At 39.3% G+C, this 25,570-nt stretch overlaps 3 protein-coding genes across 3 annotated transcripts in view; 1 reads left to right on the forward strand and 2 right to left on the reverse strand.

Annotated features, from left to right (window-relative positions):
• Positions 1–17,981: 17,981 nt before the first annotated feature.
• On the reverse strand, positions 17,982–18,883 carry LOC117811424 (transcription factor HES-5-like). The gene is made up of 2 exons (XM_034681686.1): positions 18,515–18,883; positions 17,982–18,404 (listed from the first exon to the last, which is right to left on the reverse strand). Exons 1-2 carry the CDS (start codon positions 18,635–18,637, stop codon positions 17,982–17,984), a joined length of 546 nt encoding a protein of 181 aa, XP_034537577.1. The 5' UTR covers positions 18,638–18,883.
• A 1,945-nt stretch (positions 18,884–20,828) lies between these two features.
• The window catches only part of atrip (ATR interacting protein), a 99,110-nt gene continuing 94,368 nt past the window's right edge, over positions 20,829–25,570 (forward strand). The window contains exons 1-2 of the mRNA XM_034681608.1: positions 20,829–21,079; positions 21,170–21,222. The gene's annotated coding sequence lies outside the window, so the exon portion shown is untranslated. The remainder of the gene's footprint in view (positions 21,080–21,169; positions 21,223–25,570) is intronic.
• Positions 23,368–24,104, reverse strand: LOC117811431 (transcription factor HES-5-like). Its single transcript, XM_034681699.1, has 2 exons — positions 23,982–24,104; positions 23,368–23,872 (listed from the first exon to the last, which is right to left on the reverse strand). The coding sequence occupies exons 1-2, from the start codon at positions 24,102–24,104 to the stop codon at positions 23,450–23,452; spliced, it is 546 nt and encodes a 181-aa protein (XP_034537590.1). The 3' UTR covers positions 23,368–23,449.

The following is a 25,570-nucleotide window of genomic DNA, read 5'->3' on the forward strand; positions in this document are numbered from 1 at the left end:
GTAATCTGCTCATTCTCCGATCAGTTCTTAGATGATCAGTGTGAAACTAATAGTTCCTTCATTACCTACAGATCCCCCTGAAAGCTGCTTAGATTCTTCTTTATGATGTTTTATCTTCTCGTAAAACTAACAACTGTTAAAAATATAAATTCCCTCGGCAGTCAGGTTACTGAATGCTCTTTGGGTTTCTCTTTATCTCTTAAACAATTGCCTTTATATTAACACTTATACTTCTACTGTTTCACTTCGATTCTCTCTCTTTCAGTCTACTTGAAATAAGAATGGATTCCCTAATTATATTCAATATTTTAGCCCCTGAAATTATTATTAAAATGAAAGTTGACTTAACCAAAATAAGAAAAATCCAGCTGAAGTTTTGTTATAATTTTGCTGTTTGTTCTCTTAACTCATTTCCTAAATTCCTTGTGTTGTTTGAGGTACAATATTACCAATAACAACGCATCAATGAACCCACTGTGTTTGATTTTACCTTAAAGTTTGGCATTATAAAACATGTTGCATTTTACAGTTAAAGCTAGGAATGCTAAGGCTAAAGATCTCTACTCTGCTGTCTGGGCTGGGCTAGGTTGTAGTCTAATGTTCATATACACTCAAGCAAAGATCGTTCTTATTGGACATTATTGGACACATGTTGGACCTCAGTAGAGGGGTGTTCATTCAGTTTTGTTTGATTGGTGTTATTTTAGCTTGTTTATTTAGTATTTCCATTATTGTGTCAGTAGTAGTAGACAGTAGTGTTCTTTAATTGTAGTTAAGAGCATAAACGGTATTAAAAAAAATACAGTCCTAGTCTCAGAAACGTTGCCCTTTGGTTTCCAAAGAGGCATTAAAAAAAGCTCAAAGATGAGTTATTGAAAACATTGATTCTAGTTAACTAGCTACTAATCTAGACATGATAATAATACAGGATAGGTGAGATTTAATCACCCGTACAATTTTTAAGAAAGAAATCAGCTTTAAGGACCACAATGATGCATCCGACAGGGTGTTCTTAGTTATGGGAGCCAGCCTCGAGTGGACGAACTGCACCATAAGGCTGCAGAGTCAGTCTTCCATTTGTTGGACACCATTTTAATACCTTTTATTGTTTTGAAAACATCACCTAGTGCTCGACGAGGAGAACATTTAAGTGTGTAACTGCGTTTTTATTGTAATATTGACCCTAAATATAACTGTTTCAAAAAAACAAGGGTCCTAGACATGCAGCCCCCAGATTAGCAGTGCTTTCTGCTCTACAGATAGAAACTACAGGAGCTTGGTTTCAAGTCGCTCTCTTGCTATTTGTTGTATTGCGCAGCATCCACAGGCTCTTTATTCGCAGTTTGCCTCACTTTTTGTCACTTACTTTTACATATTTGTTGAAACGCATCATTGCTTTTACCAAATTAAACAACTGGCCCTTATGAATATGCTTCGTTCTCGCCTCAAAAGCAGGGTTTAACGCATGCATGTATCCATGCTGTGAAGATTTAAGACCCTTTTACAGTCCTCTATCTTATTCTTATTCCAGACTTTGAAGGCCAGTCTTTGTCTGAGAAGTAAAAATGTTAGGATTTCTGTCTAGTAATATTTAAAAAATCAGTAAAGGATATTAAGTTCATTACATTTCCGGCTATTTTAAAATGTAAAGTGCAACATATCGTGACATTCAAGGCTATCAAACTCAAATGTACAAATGTTGCTTTGACTTGTTCCCTTATTTTAAATCTTGAACATGTACTCAGCCTCGCTCCATGGGCACTGTGGGACTTCAGAGATTACATCTTTCTGTGTTCCCTAAGTGGCTCCTCGGTTGGCGTCTCCCCTCGAGTGATGTCTTCTCTTGGATTCTGTGAAGCTGCTGACATAACCATCGATAGCTGTCAACACAGAGCCTTCTCTGACAACACCGGGGACGAGCTGGTGTGAGACCAGTACACGAGGACACACGTGGCTGTGCCGGAGGAGCCGCAGGTGAGGAGTGAGAGACTTCACGGGTTTCCAAATACTCACCTGTCACTGCTCAGGCTCAGGTGTGTCCTGATGTCACTATATGCACGCAGGTTATTTGTACAGTAGAGTGTGGTAGGACAAGTTGTGAGTTATAAATATGTACAACTCTGAGTTAAAAATGCACAAGAGAAAAATCTTAGAAGAATAATAATTAGCTCTCAGTTTTTTTGGAGGAACTTTGTTTTTGTTTATTTGCAAAGAAAAAAAACTGCAGACTTTTAATAAAAAATGTGCACATAATAACATTTTATTTCGACTTTAATTGAAGTATATTACATTTTTCACTGGTGGAGTGTCAGGGAGATATTTTCTTACATACGGTATTCAGTGTTTGTGTCATTTGAAAGATGTTTGAGGTTGATATTTGGCTTTGGAGTAAAATAAAAGCTCCAAACAGAAAAGATTTAGACGAAAAAATAAGAAATGCGTCTAAAAAAAAAGAAATACATGTAAAATATTTCCTTGAAAATATATGTGCTCTTTTTAAAAGGGAAGATTTTTTTTTTTATATTTTATTTATTTATCACTGTGAGGTACAGGGAAAGTGTGTATTAGCAATATTTTTTGCAATATGCAGAACTCACGTTTTCACCTTCAAGTCTCAAAGTAGACGTGGACGTGTAAAGATTTAATTTCAAAGCATTTGAATTAAAATAAAACAAATGAAGCTGCAATAATCTGCAGGTTAAAAGAGACAGGCGATGAAATGAGAGAAATAAATCAGCTGTTATGGAACAAATGTGTGTAATCTTAATTTTTCTGTACATGTTTAACCTTATATCATATGTGCTGCATCCTTCACTGTTATTGTAATGAATTCTTTGGTATGATTTTGTAATGGACAAAGCAATTACAAAAAAGAGTCATTTTTTATGTTTCGTGTCTTTGAGATAACTTGGATTATGATTCAGTGAAATACAAAAAGAGACTGACTGATATTATTCAACTTGACATTACCACGTCAGTTATAGCGCAAATACCAGACTAAATTTAAACTGATTAAAAAGATTGAATAAAACATTAAAATGAAATTTTTTTATCTATTTGAATTGTGATGAAAAAAATGGTTGTTATGAAAGTTTTGATATTTGCTGAGTGGGTGTTAAATTATCTTACATGTTTGTTTTTATGTGTGATTATGCAAATAGTTAATTGTATAATTTATCATTGTCATTTTTTTCTGTAATATTTCCTTTTGTTCAATTTATTTTCCTCAGAATATTAAAAATAAAAAACCAACATAATCAACAAATATGTGAAACATTTAACAAGTATTAGATCATATTTGAAGTATGTTATGATATTTTATGTAACATAAAGCTGGCTTGCTTATTTCAATACAATAAGATACAAAATTATCTTATTTTTGTAAACATTTTTTTCATACAGTAATAAAAACAACCAAACATGATTAAAATCAACAAATAAAAACAACAAAAATAAATGCTGCTTTTTTTTCTCAGTTAAAATTGATTAATTTTCCATTTCATGACTGTATTATTTTAATATGTTTGGTTGTTTGTTACAATATTGATACAAATAAAGTATTGTATAACATCTTTGTATCGTTTTATAATAATAATTATAATAATACTATTATATAAATTATGCCTTTGAAAACACATCATTACGAAGTGCTTTGTTTTGTTTGGAATTGTTAGTAGTGAACCATGTCAAAATATTAAACACACTTTTAACCAAATCTATGATGATATTTTATAAAGCTTAACAAAAAGACAAAAGTGTAATCTGTTATTTCTAAATGTTTGTATGTTGTTTCTTGTATTTGTATCATATTTTGCTGTAACATTGTTTTTAGGGGCATCATCAATGAATAAATTCCCTCTTTAAAAATATATAAATTATACTGAACATATTTGACTCTCAAAATGTCTGCTTCCACGCAAACAAGCATGTGTGTGTTTGTGTGTTTGTGTGTGTGAGTGCTTGTTTGGCTGGCTTCTTAATACGCTGACAGCAGACCCTGGGCGGTGGCGGTCTCATGCTCAGAATCTCACCATAAGCCCGGTCTGTGTGAGCGGAGTCACACAGGGGTCAGGAAGAGTTTGGTCCCCTGAACTCTGCGATGTTAGCTGAAGCATGGACGCATCGATGCTAACGCCCCCAGAGGCACGGCTGCCCTCCGAATCTGTGTCAAACTGCACGAACCCGCTGCAGCTTCCTGCTCTGAGGAAAATAAAGAGAGGCATCAGTTTGCTCTCTTGTGATACTGGAAGATGATCAATGGGTTGGTTATTAATCTGTGGGGATGACAATCAACAGAATCTGGTGAGCGTGAAGCTGCAGGGACACCGAGGTGTACTCTGGGTGAACTTTAAGCTTCAGTGAGTCCTTTATGTGAACTGGATCAGACCACATCTGATTTTAATATCAGACTTGGACTTTTGATGCTGATTTTGAACGAAGTGGTTCGCTGTAAATCACCACTGCAGATCCAGTCCGTTATTCTTCAACTAGACTCCATTTGGGAAAAAGGTTAAAATATTAAAATTATTCAACGAAAAATGTGTGAATCCTTCAACTTTAGATGCTTGAATCTTGGTGTGATTGCACAAATCATGTTTTTGTTCAATTGTAAAATAAGTGACTGAAGCTCCAACACATGAATGAGGCATTAAGTAAGGCCAAAATCTCCCTCCAAACTGTGAGACTGGAATTAAACTGACTCTTAATCATCCAATAATAAAAATTAGTACCTTTACACTCCATCACCGTCACCCTATTTACCTCCTGGAACCAGAGATGTGATCAGAAAGGTGGGCAGGGGTGGCATGAGCCCCCCCTGAACTCTGATTGGCCACAACACAAAGTTCTAAGCTGTGATTGGCTCGTCGTCTTGTCATAGGCAGAACTTAAATTTAAAAAAACAACTTCTTTGACTGTGCTGCAACAGTAGCCTAAAATAAGTTATTTTGTATGTTGTTTTATTGGTGCTTAAATTGTAGAAACAAACTGCACACATTTAATTCCTGCACAATGACAAAAAATGTTTATTGCCAATGTTTTGATGCTGAAAAAAAAGTTAAAAGTTATTATTGACTCATAGTTGCAGGAGTATAATGTCTGTGTGATTCTTTAATTTTAGTAGTAAAGCACATACTTCATGGGCCCCCCTGCAAAAGTTAGAGCCCCAGCTGGGCCACCCGAATCATAAAAGCATTATATATTTTTTGTTTTATAATTACGGTCTTATCTCTATGTCTTTAATTAATGTGTATTTCAATATATTTTATAATTCCATGTCTTATTTTTGCTTGATGTCATTTATTTTGGTGGTGTTAACTTTATTGATGAATTGCTCTACTAATAATTCATATGTTGCTTCCTTAATGATCAATCTATAGAGTTCAGTCAATCAGTGACCCAAATAAGACATAACAAATATCTGAGGTGTATTAACAGCATATAAAAGTAATTTATCTCTAAGTTTTTGAGTATTCTTCAAGGTCTGCTTTAAAACGGACCTTGATGGTTGCAATTTTGAGTTTAACCACTCATGATACAGATTTGTTTCAGGTTTGTTCTGCCCCCTAGTGGCCAAAAATATAATATAGTTTTAACCAAATGTATGCAAAATGTCTTTTAGGTCCCAAAGATAATTTATAGATTAAAACACTTCCATGGTTGATGACTTTTAGATTCAAAGAGTTAAAAAAAAGGCCTTAAATGTGTATCCCGTAACTAAATTATATCACGAGCATGATCATCCTGCCTCGCGTGTCAAGATGGAATAATTACATGATCATTATGAATGGCTGAACATGCATGACGCATGAAGAAGCATTGACAACAGATGGATTTTTTCCCCAGTGTGAGGACATCCTGTGAAATGCATCAACCCTGCAATTAGTTAGTTGTACTCTTAAAACTACACACACACACACGCACACACACACACACACACACACACACACATAGACACACACACAGAGCAACATTTCGTGCGATCTCGATCTGTTTGTGGTTTTGGAGTGACACTGAGGGCCATTTGCTGACCTAAATAGACCTTTGCGTTCAGTGGGAACACTGCGTCCAGCTGCCCTTTACTCAGCCCCGGAGTAAAAATAGGTCAGAGGTCAGAAGGATTCACACAATCATCAACGGGCTGCATGCAGGAGAACAAAAAGGCCCGGCTGCTTGTTTGTGTCATGTTTGGAGTGAGCTAGGCATGTCTGTGGCCACATGCTAAACACCACAAGGCGTGAGGTCTTCAGACGGCGTCTGTGGGCCTCAGACACGTTCAGGAGTGAGTAATCTGAGGGCCTGACGGGGAGTGCTTTATGAAGAGCTTCTTATACACTCAGTGTTATGCATTATCCTGTTACTACTCATGGTGAGATGAAGCATTATTAGGAGACAGAGCGGCTAAGAGCACAGCCACTTAAGTCAAGTGCCATCAAGAGAGAAGAGTCACTGAGCTAAGACTGTCTGAATCAAACTAAGACATAAGACTTTGTAGTCCTTCTTTATTCCATTTAACTGTGAAATTCATGCTCTGTATAATAATATTCACGTTATCAGTGATTACATTGAACTTAAATAATGAAATGAGGGTCCTAACTGCGTCTGAATCAGACTTTAGCTCCTTTTTCCTCCTCTTCAGACTGACTGGTTTTCAACGATAGTAGTGTCATGTGTGGCTTCTGTTTAGTTTTTAATTTTCCTAGTTTTCAGTTTCTTGGTCACTTCCTGTTTTGTCAATCAATCTGTGGGTTGTCTTGTTCATAGTTACTCTGGTTTCGAACCCCAGTCTCCACTGTTTCCTGTTTTATTTTGTTGTTCTTGCTCCCTGTGTGTCTGTTTTAGTTTTACTTCCTGCCCTTGTGTGTTTCCCTCCTGTTTGATTGCCCTCATTAGTTTCACCTGTGTCGTGTCACACCTGTGTTGATTACCCTGTGTGTTTAGTTTCTGGCCGTCCCTGTGTTTTGGACTTCTTGTTCTCGGTAAGTCTTTGTTTTATCTCTTTTTTACTATTAAATAGTGATGGTGAGATGAAGCCTCATGAGGCTTCGAACCACTTGAGCCAATTGGTTCGAGAAAGGGTTCATTTCTCGAAGCTTCATGTGCACACGAAACCACCTACTGGCCAGGTTTATCATTACATGCTGCTGGATCTTAAACACATAATGTGTGATGCATTGCATTTTTGTTTCTGTTATGGTAATGACTATGAATTACAAAAAAATGTATGACCAAATAATTTCTGTACATAAATTATCATATATGTGTATGATACAATATTTTTGAATGTATTCTGTGTGTGTAAATTTTCCCAAAATGGTAGTATCATATGATATGGCAGGTTGTGTAATTATATTTTTCTGTCACTTTAGGAAAATGGGATTGGCTTAAGCAGACAGAGGACAGTGAAAGTGATTGTGGAACTAGGAAGAGGGCACTGAATATGCTTGTGTTATTAGGAGTTAGGAGTTATTAAATCAAAATGTTACCACACAGGGGAAATCCTCCTCTTTCTTTCTTTTTTAAGTTATATTTTTTGGGCTTTGACTCATTTTATTTATAGAGGAGAGGACAGTGTAGAAACTGGGAAAGAGTGGGTGAAAAATGCGATGAAAAAGCTACAGGCTGGGCTAGAACCCGGGCCAATTGTATCATAGGCGTGCAACTTAACCATTAGGCCAAGACCGCACCAGAGTGACTACAGGTCCGCACCTAACTCCGCTCTTTCTAGCTGGCTCCGTCTTACCTGTCCTCTTTTCACTCCTAAATCTTCAAACCATCTATCTCTCTCTCTCTCTCTCTCTCTCTCTCTCTCTCTCTCTCTCTCTCTCTCTCTCTCTCTCTCTCTCTCTCTCTCTCTGTCTCTCTCTCTCTCTCTCTCTCTCTCTCTCTCTCTCTCTAAACTCTCCAAACTATATAAACGCTGTCCAAACTCTAGTGTCCAAACTATCAAAACTCTATCCGAAGTCTGAACTGAGCGCAACTCTCCATCAAACACCCAGATTTTGAACGGAGCCTGAGGGGTTTATATTGCTGTCAAACCTCGCAGCAAAATCTGAACCACTTGCCGAAGCGGTCACGTGGTACAGCCGGGCAGCGAGGCTTCGGACGTCATCATTTTCGGCTCCTCCCCTCAATGAAGCAAGCCTCGATACACGCTTCACGGAAACGCCCCCTCCGTTACTCGACACACGCTTCGAAGCCTCGGCACATCTCGTAACATCACTACTATTAAACCTTTTTGTCTGCATTTTGGGTCAAACATCTTTTGTTTGCCTTCTGAACATGTGACAGGTAGAAGCTGTCCCCTAGCTCTGAGTCATTGGCTGATTTCAAAACCATCTACTCTACAACTAATTCGTACTGATTTGGTCAAAATTTAGTATGAAGTATGTGACCAAGAGCAAAATCTGCAGTATGCTAAAACTACCGGGTGTCGTTCTTATTAGGGAGAGATTTCTCTGGCTGTTTTCAAAATGGCATGCTACATACTACCTTCAAATGCTGTATTCAGTATGTAGTATGACTGTTCTGTTGGATCTGTTCTGCAGGATGCTGCGTCAGGCATCACTGGATATCCAGTTTCGGAAAACGGAAGTAAACAACGGCCAAACTGATCGAGAAACTGCTTCTATAGCATCACTTATGATTTAAAAAGTGAGGACGTGGTTTGTATGGAATGTAATAATTTTCACAGCCCTTAAAAACAAATTGCCTCCATCATATACAGAGGAACGTTAGTGGTGTGCATTGTGGGAAACAGTACGTGAGGGAGACTGGTCTGCTGCATACTGAGAAATGTTCCTGAATCAGTGCGACATCTGGGTAGTTTTGGCATACTGCAGATTTTGCTCTTGTTCACATACTACATACTAAATTTTGACCAAATCAGTGCGTACTGCTTGTGGTCTCGAAAACAGCGTCAGTATGCAGCGGACCAGGCTCCTCCACGTACTGTTTCCCACAATGCACAGCACTGCTCGGTTTTTATCCGAATTACCTATAGTGTGTTGCAGTTTTGTCAGATGTTAAACGGTCCGTTACATTTACAGCATCCTGCAGAACACATCCGACAGAACAGTCATACTACAGACTAGCTTCAAACACAGTATGCAATACGTACTGCTTACAGCATTTGAAGGTAGTATGGAGCAATTGGTTTCAAAAACAGCCCACAGTTACAGCCCAAAGTTACAGTACACGCTGTACAGTGGTTACAGAGCAGCATTTATTGGAATGATAAACCTGAAAGTCGGGATCATAACATACATTTCAGTGCGTTCATTTTATTCCCAGATCAAGATACTGATCAATCAATCTTTATTTATACTGCACCATATCACAACAAACGTTATCTTGCTACCAGAAGCTTCACAAACAGAGCAGGTCTAGACCGTACTCTGTTTATATATGAGTAGCTTTACATAGTTGAGGGACTTAAACATGTTTTGATATACGAAATAATAGAATATTAAACATGCAAATCATTGCAATTTATTAAAAATCAGCTTTACTTTAAGTCAAATGCAGCCTTTGAGGTTTTCGTGTGATACTAGGAACCATTGCAGTGAGACACAGAGACAGAGATCCACAAAGCTGTGATGTCTTTTGGTCTAAAGAAGTTCCTGCTGCCTCTCTTTCTCATCACTCATGTTCACCAGAAATGTTAAACTCTAGTTTTCAGATGCTTTGGGGCATTTCCCCTTCTCTTAATAACAGCCTTTAAACTCTGAGTAATAGTTTGATCGTCTGGTCAAACCTTCTCTCTGCTGAGTGGACGGTTTAAAGGTCAAGAAAAGAACATGGAGAACTGGATCCTGTAATTGAGTGCCACATGCTGGTGTACTTCTGCAGTGTTCCTCATTAATCTATCCTTGCCGTTGCTCTCATGTGCTGCCGTCACATGATCATTCTGGCACTAAGCACCGGTTAATTTTCCACTTCTCCCTCCTGGCCTGACAGGCTGGCTGGCAGGCTGCTCAACATGTTGTTGCCGCTGACAGAACATCCCAAACCAAAACGCTTCACGCTCTCTGGTTTTCCCCCGGGGACCTGACTTGATTGCAATTTTTATATCAGGGATGGAAGCTATTACGGGTTTCGTGTTGGTGGCAACTGTTGGCAGGCGTGCAGAGAGTTGGCGCACGAATATCAAATAAAAGAAAATAAACAGGAGAGTGGGAGGCCAAGATCCAACACAAGCCACCAGTGCTAGTTACTCTGATAGAGCTTTCTTCTCTGCAGGGAAACATGTGACAGTAAACAGAACACAAGGGGATTCCCAACAGGTCTGTATCACAGCGCCACAATCATTTAACACAAGTTCTCTCACAGAGTCAAACTTTACTCGTACAAAGGGGAGCACTAAGTCACTCAAAAACTATATATGAGTGATGTTCAATGCTGCTGGTTTGACATCAGAGACAAGTGTAGCAGTAATGCCATCTAGTGGTGAAGACTGGTCCCTCCTGGTGAAGACTGGTCATCCCTACATCAGTCTGTAGGGACTTGGCTTGGAAACCAGAGAGTTCACTGTTCAAGTCACAGTCAAAGATCAAAGTATGGACTAGTTTCTGGAGAGGTGCCCATAAGCAAAGTACAGTGCTGGTCTCTGCCTAACCATCAGTCTGCAGGCTCAGATAACCAGTCCTGATTCAGAGGACTTGGTAGAAAGATAAAACAAGATGGCCTGACATCAGGCGAGGCAAGTTCATCCTTATGATAGCAAAAAAAGGGCTTCACACCGGACATGAAAACCTCCTGAAACAGCAGAAGACACACATTCACAAAGGGCATCTAAAGACTCTTTCCAAACAGAGCAGGTCTATTGTGTATTCTTTGTTCTATTATTAACAATGACCCAACATCAAGACAGGATAAGATCCAGTCCCATCTTACAGACAGGACTCAGTCTGACCCTTATACAGTCTATGGTCTGACCTCATATTAATCCACCATGAGCAGAGCACTTTGCAGCATTTAGCAAGTTACAGTGGCAAGGACAAACTTCCTTTAACAGGCAGAAACCTCCAGCAGGATCAGACTCATGTTAGACACACATCTGCTGAGACCGTGTTGGAGAGAGGGATAGAGGGAGATGAAGAGAGAGAGAGATGATAGTGGTGAGACAGATAGTAGTAGTTGTAGCATCTGAAGTCTGGCACGTATACAGCAGCAGAGATCCAGAGGAACCTACGAGACAAGGGAGCTCAAGGACTCTAGAAAGGTCTATGGTTAGTAACTTTAATGGGACAGAAGTGAAAAAACAAAAGCAAAAGAGCTTCTTGACAATGAAAGCAGGTTGATTGTGTTAAGCTCATTAAAGCCGTCCTTTACTTCACAGCCAACTTGTTTATTTACATTCAGTACAGCCTCGAGGAACTCACCAAGATGTCAGTTTAACTAAAGTTAGACTCAAACTAATGTGGACTAACTGTGATGGATTTCGTAAGATGGACACACACAGAGACAGAGTCTGTGTCTTCAGGCAGCTGCTGCTCTGTCATCAGTGTTTCAGTAATTTGGCACCAGAAGGCTGTTTAACGTCAGCGCTTGTTTCCTCTAACAACACAAACAATATGTCTGTCATAACATGTCAGTCATCAATCTGTGGGTGTTTATCTCACTCGACGCACTCGTCTAATAATGACCTTCACCTCGCGGACTCCATGAAGAGTCGAAGCTACCATCTTAATTAGTTCTGGAAAAACATCCCCCTGAGAAGTGAGTGATTCACTTTAACCCGTTCAGGCCTGGATGACTAAATAATAAAGTGCAATTATTAATGGGTTTGATCTGAAAAGTTAAGGCCTTGAGCTGTCAGTTGGCCAAACAGATCGCAACTGTCTGGAGGATTCCCCAAAGAAGAGACCGACTGTAATCATGTGCAAAAAGTCCAAAGCAAACACAACAACAGACCTATTCTTCAAATACAAAGCTGTGCTGCAAGAAATGTGGGATTTTTGCACAAATGTCACTCTGAGACACTCTGCTCAGGAATAATCCAGCCTTTTGTGGTCTGATTCATTGCCTGGTCTCCTTCTCTGTATAACAGAAAATAAAATCTATGCAGCTCCAATCAGCGCCCCCTACAGACCTGGAGAAAATCCACATACCATGATGTCTGAATTTACTTGCAGATATTAATACATGTTTTATCTTTTAGTTGCTCAGTTAGTTGAGTGTTTGCAGGTGACATTTTATTTATTTATTTATGTTTTTACAATCTGAGAGCAGCAAACCCATGTAAGTATCATGGTGTTTGTAGTTAATTCTAATTTGTAACACCTGTCCCTAGCAGAGCTTTTGAGACAATACATATTAAAACAGTAAGTTGACGTAAAAAATGAAATTTGTTTTAAATACAGCTAGATACAATAAAACACACATTTGGCAATGACAAAGTATGCAAAAAAAATCTGACATGAGTGCAGGTTTGTTGAATTATCCAGGATTTGGTGACTCTCTTAAATGTGGTTAAGTTTGTAATGATAGCTTGAAACTCCTTTTGATGCATGAAGAATATCGGCAGACTAATGTCTCGACCATCTGATTGTCAGAACCTATCTCTGACAGGGTTCCCACGCGTCCTGGAAAACCTGGAAAACCTGGAAATCAGTTGACCAGTTTTCCAGTACTGGAAAACACCTGGAAAATGGGAGAAAAAGTAAAATGTCCTGGAAGATCACATATAGTCCTGGAAAATTATTCCAACATGGCTGTGTTTGACCTGACCCTATTAACAAAACACATCCCCATTCATTGAAAGTTGAGTGCATGCTGTGCTGGAAAAGACAGCGACACTGCGCAACTTTTTTCACATCTTTTCTCCTTCACTTCATAATCATGCATTCACAGAAAACGGGGGTATATTGTTTATGTTTTATGGTACATTTGGCTCAATTACCGTACTCTAGCTCAGTTGCTCTCAAAGTGGGGTCCTGGGACCCCTGGTGGTCTGCGAACCATAGCGTGGGGGTCCGTGAAATAATTTGAATACATTTCTAATAAATTATAAAATTGTGCTGTGTCATTATAAAACAGCATATACACCATTGTTATGATACAATTTGGTGGCTCGAAGGGATATGTGAGTCTTGTTACTGTTAATTTTCTGAAAGCGTTTAAGATCAATTACTTGAAAAGTATAAATGTTGTCAAGTTGAGTCCACAAGGAATGAAATGACCCTCTGTTTTCACTGTTACACTGTTATCACTATGGTACAGGTCTGAAGTATTTACATTGATACGTTTTACAATACAAATAGTTCCAAGGGCAACTAAGAGTGCAAAAGGTAATAAGCATGTGCTTTAGTGATGGGAAGTTAAGCTCTTTTCAGAGAGCCGGCTCTTTCCACTCTCAAACGGCTCTTAATGTAGGATCTTTTGTAGCCGTATATTTTTTACCTTAATTTTGCAAAAAATAATAGTTTGTGTTGAAAACCCTTTACGTACGGTGTTTTATGAGAAGCCTTATAATGCCCAATTGTGTGCATTTCTTCTGTTACAAAATCATTATCACCCTGATCCTAGGGTTATGATTAGGGTTAGGGTTAGGATTAGGGTTAGGGTTAGGATTAGGGTTAGGGTTAGGATAAGGGTTAGGGTTATGATTAGGGTTAGGGTTAGGATTAGGGTTAGGCTTAGGGTTAGGATTAGGGTTAGGGTTAGGGTTATGATTAGGGTTAGGGTTAGGGTTAGGATTAGGATTAGGGTTAGGGTTAGGGTTAGGATTGTGATTAGGGTTAGGGTTTTGATTAGGGTTAGGATAAGGGTTAGGGTTAGGATAAGGGTTAGGGTTAGGATTAGGGTTAGGATTAGGGTTATGATTAGGGTTAGGATTAGGATTAGGGTTAGGGTTATGATTATGATTAGGGTTAGGGTTAGGATTAAGGTTAGGGTTAGGGTTAGGATTAGGGTTATGATTAGGGTTAGGGTTATGATTAGGGTTAGGGTTATGATTAGGGTTAGGGTTATGATTAGGATTAAGGTTAGGATTAGGGTTAGGGTTAGGATAAGGGTTAGGGTTAGGATAAGGGTTAGGGTTATGATTAGGGTTAGGATTAGGGTTAGGATCAGGGTTAGGGTAAGGACTAGGGTTAGGTTTAGGGTTAGGGTTAGGATTAGGATTAGGGTTAGGATAAGGGTTAGGGTTAGGATAAGGGTTATGATTAGGGTTAGGTTTAGGGTTAGGGTTATGATTAGGGTTAGGATTAGGGTTAGGGTTGTGGTTAGGGTTAGGATAAGGGTTAGGGTTATGATTAGGGTTAGGATTAGGGTTAGGATCAGGGTTAGGGTAAGGACTAGGGTTAGGATTATGATTAGGGTTAGGGTTAGGATTGTGATTAGGGTTAGGGTTAGGATTAGGGTTAGGATTAGGGTTAGGGTTATGATTAGGGTTAGGGTTGGGATTTGGGTTAGGGTTAGGATTAGGGTTAGGGTTGGGATTAGGGTTAGGATTAGGGTTAGGATTAGGGTTGGGATTAGGGTTAGGGTTAGGGTTTTGATTAGGGTTAGGGTTAGGATTGTGATTAGGGTTAGGGTTAGGATTAGGGTTAGGATTAGGGTTAGGGTAAGGATTGTGATTAGGGTTAGGGTTTTGATTAGGGTTAGGATTAGGGTTAGGGTTGGGATTAGGGTTAGGGTTAGGATTAGGGTTAGGATTAGGGTTAGGGATGGGATTAGGGTTAGGGTTAGGGTTGGGATTAGGGTTAGGATTAGGGTTAGGGTTAGGATTAGGGTTAGGGTTCGGATTAGGGTTAGGGTTAGGATTAGGGTTAGGGTAAGGATTAGGGTTAGGGTTAGGGTTGGGATTTGGGTTAGGGTTAGGATTAGGGTTAGGGTTAGTGTTAGGGTTAGGGTTGGGATTAGGGTTAGGATTAGGGTTGGGATTAGGGTTAGGGTTGGGATTAGGGTTAGGATTAGGATTAGGGTTAAGATTAGGGTTAGGGATGGGATTAGGGTTAGGGTTAGGGTTGGGATTAGGGTTAGGGTTAGGATTAGGGTTAGGGTTAGGATTAGGATTAGGGTTAGGGTTAGGGTTGGGATTAGGGTTAGGGTTAGGATTAGGGTTAGGATTAGGGTTAGTGTTAGGGTTAGTGTTAGGGTTAGGGTTGGGATTAGGGTTAGGGTTAGGATTAGGGTTAGGGTTAGGGTTAGGGTTGGGATTAGGGTTAGGGTTAGGATAGGGTTAGGTTTAGAACCAGATCTAAATTTAAGCATACAGAACTAGAACCAAACTCATGCAAACAGAACCAGAATCAAACTCAACCAGAACCAAACCAGAACCGAACCAAACCAGAACCAAACCAGAACCCTAATAGAACTGAACCAGAACCGACCCAGAACCGAACCAGACCCGAACAAGAATCGAACCAGAACCGAACCAGAAACATACCAGAACTGAACCAGAACCGAACAGAACCAGAACCGAACAGAACCATACCAGAACCTAACCAGAGTTGAACCAGAACCGAACCAGACCCGAACCAGAACCATACCAGAACCGAACCAGAACTGAACCAGAATCGAACCAGAACCGAACCAGAAACATACCAGAACTGAACCAGAACCGAACAGAACCAGAACCGAACAGAACAGAACCAGAACTGAACAGAACCAGAACCAAACAGAACCATACCAGAACCGAACCAGAGTTGAACCAGACCCGAACCAGATCCGAACCAGAACCGAACCAGAACTGAACCAGAACCGAACCGAATCAGAACCGAACCAGAACCGTACCAGAACCATACCAGAACCGAACCAGACTTGAAACAGAACCAAACCAGACCCGAACCAGAACCGAACCAGAACCGAACCGGAACCGTATCGGAACCGAACCAGAACTGAAGCAGAACCGCACCGAACCAGAACCGAATCAGAACCGAATCAGAACCGAACCAGAACCGTACCAGAACCGAACCAGACTTGAACCAGAATCGAACCAGAACAGAACCTTACCAGAACCTTACCAGAACCATACCAGAACCTTACCAGAACAGAACCAGAACCGAACCAGAACCAAACTCAAGCAAACAGAACCAGAACCAACTCAGGTAAACCGAACCAGAACCAAACACAAGCAAACAGAACCAGAACCAAACTCAAGCAAATATTATAAATGTCCTCAGGTTGGTATTGAGAAAAATCAGATGCCTCAGCTTGGATGGGCTGATCTGATTTCTCCTCTCAGTGAGTATTTGCCCAGTCTTCAAGAAGACTCTCTCTGAAGGAACAGATGAAGCCAGGATACACAGCCTCCCCTCCACCACCTGTATCCTATATCCTCACATATGATTTGCCACATGGCCGCCATGCTGACCAATCAAAACAAAGTTCTGCTGTGAGCAGAGCTGGGGCTGAGCACTGTGAGAGCTAAGCAGCGAAAGGAAAAAACTGGGAGCCAGCTTTCTCTCTTGATGCGAGCCGGCTCTTCTGATTCACTATAAAGCATCGACTCTCAGAGCCGCAGCTTTTGATCATGACACATCACTAATGTGCTTAATCTCTGTTACAATTATGAGGGGGCCATGGACAATTTTCTCACCTGTAAGGGGTCCCTGGCTATTCTATTATCAATTTGCCATCATTTTTAAGTATGTAAGAGATGATTTAATTGATAGCCATAGAATACATGTCTTTCAATGTAGACTTCCACTGAGAGGAACATATAAGACTATTTAGGAACTAAATTAGGAACTAAATTTAGATGGTCATACCAGCTTGATCATCAATGAAAATGTCCTGGAAATGTCCTGGAAAATGATCTCTGGAAAAGAGTGGGAACCCTGTCTGAGCTGAGCTTATTGGCTTCTTTGTGTTTATGTGTAGCTTTGCAGCTTGAAGATGAGTGCATTATTGAATGAGCCAAACAGTTACCTCTTTACAGGTTGAGTATAGCCAAGTAAAACAACACAGCTTTATGTTTTTGCAGAAGAAATACAAGGCTGCATCAAGAAAATTGGGAGACTAAAAGGGAGCACAAAATAAAGGGAAGAGGAAAGAGAGAGGTTTCATTTTCTTCCTGAATAAAGAGGTGAGACAAACTTACTCCACAACAGTATGTTACAGTTTGAAGTGCTTTTTATTCAGCAAAGCTCAAAGAGCCAATAGGGTCAGAAAGACAATGATAGAGGTGACGATGCATCACAACAACAACAGCTTGTAGAATTCTACAAGACACACTGCACTCACAGAGAGTAAAGGATCAACCATCTTTATCAAAGACAAACAATACACAATATCTGAGAACACAGTTCTCACTGAATCAGGTGATTATTTTCAAAGTATAAAACATTAAACCTTAATGTAGAACATCATTGAGATAAATTTGACCTTAAAACAAGTCTTATTTCTTTCAATGTCAAACAATACAAGACATAACATGTTCACTGTAAAACTGTGACAGTATGACATTAAACAAACCTTTGTAATAAAAGGAAAAACATATCAATCTTAAAACAGATCATTAACCAATAATCACAAAGTAATTATAATTGCATGATGGCAAAATGTCAATGAAACTAACTTTAAGTTTAGTTGACTTCATAATATATCAAAAGCCTCCATCTTGTTCTACACATGACGTGCATTTGGACAAATAGACATGTATCACATGTAGTAAGTATTAAAGTATCACAAGAAAACTGTGAGGTTGAGAAAACCTTTACAAAAAGGTAAAGCAGTACGATCTTACAACAGATCAGTTTTTATATATCAGAGATAAACCCTCAATGACAACATGCCATAAAAAGGTCAGCTCAGAGTTTTTGATCAGTATGATCAATAATATCAAAAGATGATAAATGAAGTATTAGAAATTGCAAATGCAATTAGATTCACTTCATGCAACATGCATGACACGAATTTCAAATTTCATAATAGAAAAAAATGTTCCTGTCGCGAATGTTTTGAATTCAGTCCAGTAATCTTTGACCAATGTGGTCATGTCAGTTTGTCTGGTAGTAACTCCAGTTCGTAGGAGTCTACCACGGCCTCCAGGGGGCGCTGTTGACTGGACTCTTTTCTTTGCTGATGCTGGTCTGGACTGAGGAGCTCAGAGGAGAGAAGTCAGCGTCTCTCAGGTTCTTCTCAGAGGAAGACTGCAGCTTGTTGAAGTGGTTCAGCAGTCTCCTCTGGGACTTCATGTTCACCTGCTCCCTGGACAGGAAGTGTGTGGCCTCTTGGACACACCTGGAGTAGCCCTGATTGACAGCTGCTGAGTTCACATCTTGATTCTCTTTCTGCAGTCTTCTCAGGACACAAACTGTCATCTCCAGGATGTCTGCTTTCTCCAGCTTGGAGTCGGGCTGCTGGTTGAGCAATTCTGGACCCAGGATGGACTTAAGCTGCTCAATGCAGCTGTTGATTCGCTCTCTGCGTAACTTCTCCACCTGAGGCTTTCTGAGCTGAAGAAACAAAAAAGAAAGTCATTAATATACTTATTCTGGAGAGAGGTTTTGGCATAAAGACAATCTGTCATTGATAAGATTTAAGTCTTGTTGGATCTTGAATTTACCTTGTGAATCAGAGTGAGGTGCTCCTGAGAGTTGGTCATTGCTGCAGTAATTGTAGGAGCCATGTCTGGATCTGTGTGCTGTAGAGGTCTCTGTCGAGGGAATCTGATCTCTGCTGGTTTCATCCCTCTTATTTAAAGTCCCACATCTCCATATGAATGTGTGGGTTTGGGACTGACTGGAGTTTCTCACACTCTCAACCAATCAGAGAGCTTGTTGAGACAATACGGCGTGTGGAGGGGCAACATGCTGAATGCTTTTAATGCCTTGGGGACAATGGTTAGATCTCAGGGGAACAGGTGGAGGACTGGGGGGGGGTGATGGAAACACACTCACAGAGCTCTGTGTGGATCTGGGAAAGTGGTGACCCTGTAGAGAGATCAGGATCAATGGATTTCACTGAGCACTCGCTTGTCAACCTGAATTCCATATGATTAATAATTTTAAGGCTTTTTCTTTTAAAAAATGAAGGGAAACAATAATCTAGATTCTAACTCGTTACGCTCCTTGTTTGAGTTACAACTTAATTTAGCAAGACATATCTTAATTTCTGCATAATAAATGTATTGGATACATTGCTTTTTTAAAAAAATGTTAATTCCTTAATCATGCCTTGTTGATATTTTTAGACTTTGTGATCACTATGAGATATTTAAATCAGTGTTATAGCCATGCATAAACCCTGGAACAAACCAAAGATAATTATTCTGCAGACGTCCAGATGCAGAGTCATGTGACACGTGTCTTGTAGTCGGTGTGAGTAAGACGTTGAGCTCACTTTCCCACACTGGCTCCCTGTATGGTGTGGTCATTGATCCACAAAGGGACTCCTGTGGCAGATGCTGGCTGTATGTTAGAACAAGAGGCTGACATCACCGACCATCTGGAGGGAAAGCACGCCATTGGCTGAGTCGGACAGTTTGTAAAATTGGAATTCTTGTCGAGGAATTTCACTAAAAAATTATATCCATCCAAGATTGTTTGTCTCTTATCAACATCATCCTATTTTACCCTTCAATAACGAACACACTGCTGTATAAAAGTAAGCTGAATTAAGATTCTAGTTATGACAACATGAGGGTGGGAGTTTTTTTTTTTTAGGGGGGGTTGCAACTGTTTCCTGAAGTGTGCCAATTCCCTTAAGAGGATCACTTTGGTGCGGATGGAGTCTGCTCTCCAGGGCTTTCCCACACTCCGTTCATTAGGAGAAAACAGACATGTGTCCTTTTACAACTAAACGCAATTAGGAGCTCATGCATGAGCACTGCACAGGAAGACAGTGAAGCACCTCATAGGTTATCAGCGATTAACCAGGAAAAGTGTCCCTTGATTTATTACATGAGGAATAAAAGTTGATTACTTACAATTTTGGGTGATTAAATCATACAGTAGAACTGTTGAACTCTTTAATTTTAGTTTTAAGTTTGAGTGGGGTCTAAATTTCAGGGCGGACCTTGTTATTATGTGATTCTGACCATTCAGGTTACAAGTTAAGTGACAGGAAGTATTTGTCTCTACTTCTATAACCATTTCTGCTTTAGTCATGAAATCTTTAAAATCTAATGCAAAAAGGCACAGGTGCATATCCGAGATAATGAAAAATCAAAGTATGGACAAATAAAATGATAAAAGTGCATAAAGAACTGAGAGAATTAGAGCTTTTCTTGTACATTGTATTCTTTGGTGCTAAAAATATTAATTAAATGTATTTTTTTCTGTAATTTTAGGCGGCTTTATGTGAGATAAAAACATTTTTTTAAATGTTCACAGAACTTTCTTTTCACTTTCATGTTCCTGGATTTGTGTTTTTAAGATTTCTCTCATCCTCAAAATTTTGCCATGTACAATAAAAACATGCACTAAAATTAAAACATTAAATTTAAAAATAAGGTAACATTTTTGTTAGTTGCAAACACAGCACTTTAAGAAGCCCAGTTTTTATTTGTATCATGCGTTTTGGTGGCTGAATTAATATCAGGGTGGAACCTTTGCCTGAGGTTTCTGCCTGCTAAAAGGAAGTTTTTCCTTGCCACACAGCTAAATACTGCCATGTGCAATGCTCATGATGGATTAAGGTGGGGTTCATAATTTGACATAGAGTGGTCTAGACCACCTATGTTTGTAAAAGCGCCTTGAGATAACGTTTGTTGTGATTTGGCGCTATACAAATAAAGGTTGATTGATTGACTGATCTTGAATGTCCCCTCGGGTCATAATTAATGTGACAGGAAGACAGCTGATGAACTCCGCCTAAAATGTTAAAAAAAAAAAAAAATGATAATTTTGTTCATTAAGTACACTTATGAGATCGTTTTCCAACTTATTCTGATTTATATTGTACATAGTGTCTTAATTATGACTTATAGAGGAGAACTTAAGTAATATTAAGCGAAAAGTGAAGAAATAGCTGCCCTGAATGTAACACCTGGAATGTTAGCGGCTAGCACAGCACAGATCCAACGTCAAAATATCCACCTGCTGCTGTGTTTGGAGGACCAAAACTTCATTTTCTTAAGTGAAAAACTGACTTTGTACATCTTAAATGTTTCTCTTTCAATAACAGGAAGGTGAGTCGAAAAAATATGTTTTCTCCTTAAAAACGAACATTTTCACTGATTTGTTAATGAACCAAACGTCACAAACTGTCATGTTTACAGAGGAAGCCCCGCAGAGGAACCATAAGAAGAGAGGCATTAGATTCAAGTGTGTGGTGAGTAACCTGTAATTAAAACTTTTATTATCAAAAAAATAATAACATTATAATATAGCTCTGTTGTATGTGTTATTTAAATATGAGACAATTCAATTCCGTTACTTCCGTCAAAGCTATCGCTGTCCACGACCAGGAATGACGGCTCTATCTGATAAGACAGTTATATGTTGGGATTAAGAGGACTCTCTTTTCTGATTTTGCATTAAAACTCAAGTTATTCAGCAATAAACAGTTACGATGAACCAAGTCTACAAATTAATCACACGTTAAACTACTCTGACTGGAAGAAAATTTCCCTGAGACGATTCACCTGCTTCCAGTTCCTTCGAGTTTCCAAGGTAAGTTGAAGTCATCTTACCTTTTTGATTTTACTCTGTTCCTGACTCATCTATTGTTTACATTGCTCACAACTATTGTCAGAGTTGTTTTAAAATATTGCTGCACCTGATATCTTTATACTAAAGTAAGTTGATGTTTGATTTAGTGTTACAAGGCTTCAGTAAATTTGCTTATGTTAGGTTTTCTCTTGATATCCTCTATGATCCAGTAGTCTTCATATGGCTCTTTCTTAAACAGCCAGTCAGTTTGTGTACCATGCATTGTGTATTTTTCCACTTTGAAGTCTAACTCATGATGTTGATAGTCAAGGATGCATAGCCTGAAGTGTGGTGTGTAAGATAACTAACTCGTTATCTTACACATTCAAAAGATACTTTTTTTAATTCACTGTGCGAAAGATTATTATCATATTATTCTATAAGGGTGTTTAAGCTGATTTATATCAGTGGAAAAATGTTAGGTTTGAATCAAGTTCTAAGCTGAGCTCTCTTTTAATCTCTCCTCAGGTCAAAGGTCTGGATCTATTGTCCCGAGGCACTCTGTGAGTGAGCTTCCTCTGCTTTCTCACACTCTGTCCTTTCACTGCTTTCACGTGAGGAACAATAGAAGTGTGCTGCTTTATGCATCTCATTACATACCATGTCTGCCCTCTTTAAAGAGGGACTACAGATCAACCTGAAGTTTACTCACTGACATACCTCAAACAAAGTTATTCCAAAATAATGTTGCATCTTATGAGTACATTTCTCCCATTTTGTGCAGTGAAATACATGACTTCAAGTCAATAAAGTAATGCAATCATTGATAAATTGATTATATGGTGAGGTGTATTATGGATAATCATATACAGCTTCTGTTGTGATCATCTTTGATCAGTCAGTCAGATAAATACTGCAACTCCAGGTGAGGCAAACATTAATTTTCTTCCTAAAGAAGAGGTTTCACACAAACTTACTCGACAAAAAGATGTTACAGTTTGAAGTGTGTTTTATTCAGCAATGCTCAAAGAGCCACATAAAGTCATTAAAGACAATGATAGAGGTGATGATGCATCACAACAACAGCTTGTAGATTTCTACAAGACACACTGTACTCACAGAGAGTAAAGGGTCAACCGTCTTTATAAAAGACAAACAATACACAATATCTGAGAACACAGTTCTCACTGAATCAGGTGATTATTTTCCAAGTATAAAAACATTAAACCTTAATGTAGAAGAACATTGACATAAATTTGACCTTAAAACAAGTCTTATTTCTTTCAATGTCAAATAATACAAGACATAACATGTTCACTGTAAAACTGTGACAGTATGACATTAAACAAACCTTTGTAATAAAGGGGAAAACATATCAATCTTAAAACAGATCATTAACCAATAATCACATCAAGTAATTATAATTCAATGATGGCAAAATGTCAATGAAACTAACTTTAAGTTTAGTTAACTTCATAATATATCAAATGCCTCCATCTTGTTCTACACATGACGTGCATTTGGACAAATAGACATGTATCACATGTAGCAAGTATTAAAGTATCACAAGAAAACTGAGGTTTAGAAAACTTTTACAAAAAGGTAATGCAGTACGATCTTACAACAGATCAGTTTTTATATATCAGAGATAAACCCTCAATGACAACATGCCATAAAAAGGTCAGCTCAGTTTTTGATCAGTATGATCAATAATATCAAAAGATGATAAATGAAGTATTAGAATTGCAAATGCAATTAGATTCAGTTCATGCAAAATGCATGACATGAATTTCAACTTTCTTCATAGAAAAAAATGTTCCTGTCGCAATGTTTGGAATTCAGTCCAGTAATCTTTGACCAATGTGGTCATGTCAGTTTGTCTGGTAGTATCTCCAGTGTGTAGTTGTCTACCACGGCCTCCAGGGGGCGCTGTTGACTGGACTCTTCTCTTTGCTGATGCTGGTCTGGACTGTGGAGCTCAGAGGAGAGAAGTCAGCCTCTCTCCGGTTCTTCTCAGAGGAAGACTGCAGCTTGTTGAAGTGGTTCAGCAGTCTCCTCTGGGACTTCATGTTCACCTGCTCCCTGGACAGGAAGTGTGTGGCCTCTTGGACACACTTGGAGTAGCCCTGATTGACAGCTGCTGAGTTCACAGCTTGATTCTGCTGCTGCAGTCGTCTCAGGACACAAACTGTCATCTCCAGGATGTCTGCTTTCTCCAGCTTGGAGTCTGGCTCCTGTTTGAGGAACTCTGGACCCAGGAGAGACTTGAGCTGCTCAATGCTGCTGTTGATTCGCTCTCTGCGTAACTTCTCCACCAGAGGCTTTCTGAGCTGCAGAAACAAAAAGAAAGTCATTAATATACTTATTCTGGAGAGAGGTTTTGGCATAAAGACAATTTGTCATTGATAAGATTGAAGTCTTGTTGGATCTTGAATTTACCTTGTGAGTCAGTGTGAGGTGCTCCTGAGAGTTGGTCATTGCTGCAGTGATTGTAGGAGCCATGTCTGGATCTGTGTGCTGTAGAGGTCTCTGTCGAGAGAATCTGATCTCTGCTGGCTTCATCCCTCTTATTTATAGTCCCACATCTCCATATGAATGTGTGGGTTTGGGTCTGACTGAAGTTTCTCACACTCTCAGCCAATCAGAGAGCTTGTTGAGACAATACGGCGTGTGGAGCGGCAACATTCTGAATACTTTTAATGCCTGGGGGACAATGGTTAGATCTCAGGGGAGCAGGTGGAGGACTGGGGGGGCTGATGGAGACACACTCACAGAGCTCTTGTGTGGATCTGGGAAAGTGGTGACCCTGTAGAGGGATCAGATCTGCTGCCTAATGCTGGGATCAATGACTTTGACTGAGCACACGCTCATCATCCAGACACACTTCGGAGGCTGACAACAGATTATGCATTATCCAGTTGTTGCATATGCACTATAACATATTTTGTCTCAGCCATTTCCTTTCAATTACTCTAATTGTTGAACATATTTTATTGACATAACTTTATTTTAATTAAACAAAGTCTTTAATGTTTTTCAAAGATCTTAATGTGAGAGAATGACTTTAAACAATACATCTTTAATAAAAGCTATGACCCTATAGGTTCATGATAAATCTAGTGAGCATCAAAAGAGTCTTCAGAGTCTGTTTTCTTGTATACGTTCAAGTAAGCTTTTGTAATGCAGCCGTCCAGATGTTTGCCAGCAGAGTCATGTGACGCGTGCCTTGTAGTCGGTGTGAGTAAGGAGTTGAGCTCACTTTCCCACACTGGCTCCCTGTATGGTGTGGTCATTGATCCACAAAGGGACTTCAGTGGCAGATGCTGGCTGTGTGTTCTTGTCTGACATCACCCTCCATCTGGAGGGAAAGCACGCCATTGGCTGGCTTTGACTTGTTTGTAAAGTTTGAATTCTTGCCAAAGCATCTCAAATTAATGTTTTCTTTTCACCTCCATTATTAGGGTCCAAATTTCATGTACAATTTGAACCTCCAGTCATTAACATTCGTCATTAGCAGGGTGAAGAGTAGCTGTACAGCTGAGGCCAGCTGTTTCCTGAAGTGTGCCAGATTCCTTTAGAGGATTATGTTGGTGCTTGTGGAATTGGAATCCCTTATTCTTAACTCTCACATTCCAACTGTTTGCAAAAAACTAAAAACTATGTGCTCCTCTGCAAATTAACTTTTTAAGGACGCTTTGCAGAAGAACACCAAGGGAGTTAGTCTGCAACCAAAGCAACATACAAGCAATGCTCAGGTGAAGTCTGTACCAGTTATTTGACCTGCTGAGACTGAACTGGTTTCTCCTTGTATGAACTCCTACAACTATATCTAAACAAACTAAAACCTTACCTTTTCTGTTACAGAAATGAGGAACAGAGATTTTCTCCCATCTCAACATGTTTCAACTATTATGTTAACATACATTTTCACTTGAAGTGGACGAACAAACATCATAAACGCAAAACCAACAAGTCTAGAGCTGGCCATAAAGAGGAACCATTTCTACATTTCCCCTGAGAAGCTTTAC

Source organism: Notolabrus celidotus, chromosome 1 (genome assembly GCF_009762535.1).
Source record: "Notolabrus celidotus isolate fNotCel1 chromosome 1, fNotCel1.pri, whole genome shotgun sequence".
NCBI lineage: Eukaryota > Metazoa > Chordata > Actinopteri > Labriformes > Labridae > Notolabrus > Notolabrus celidotus.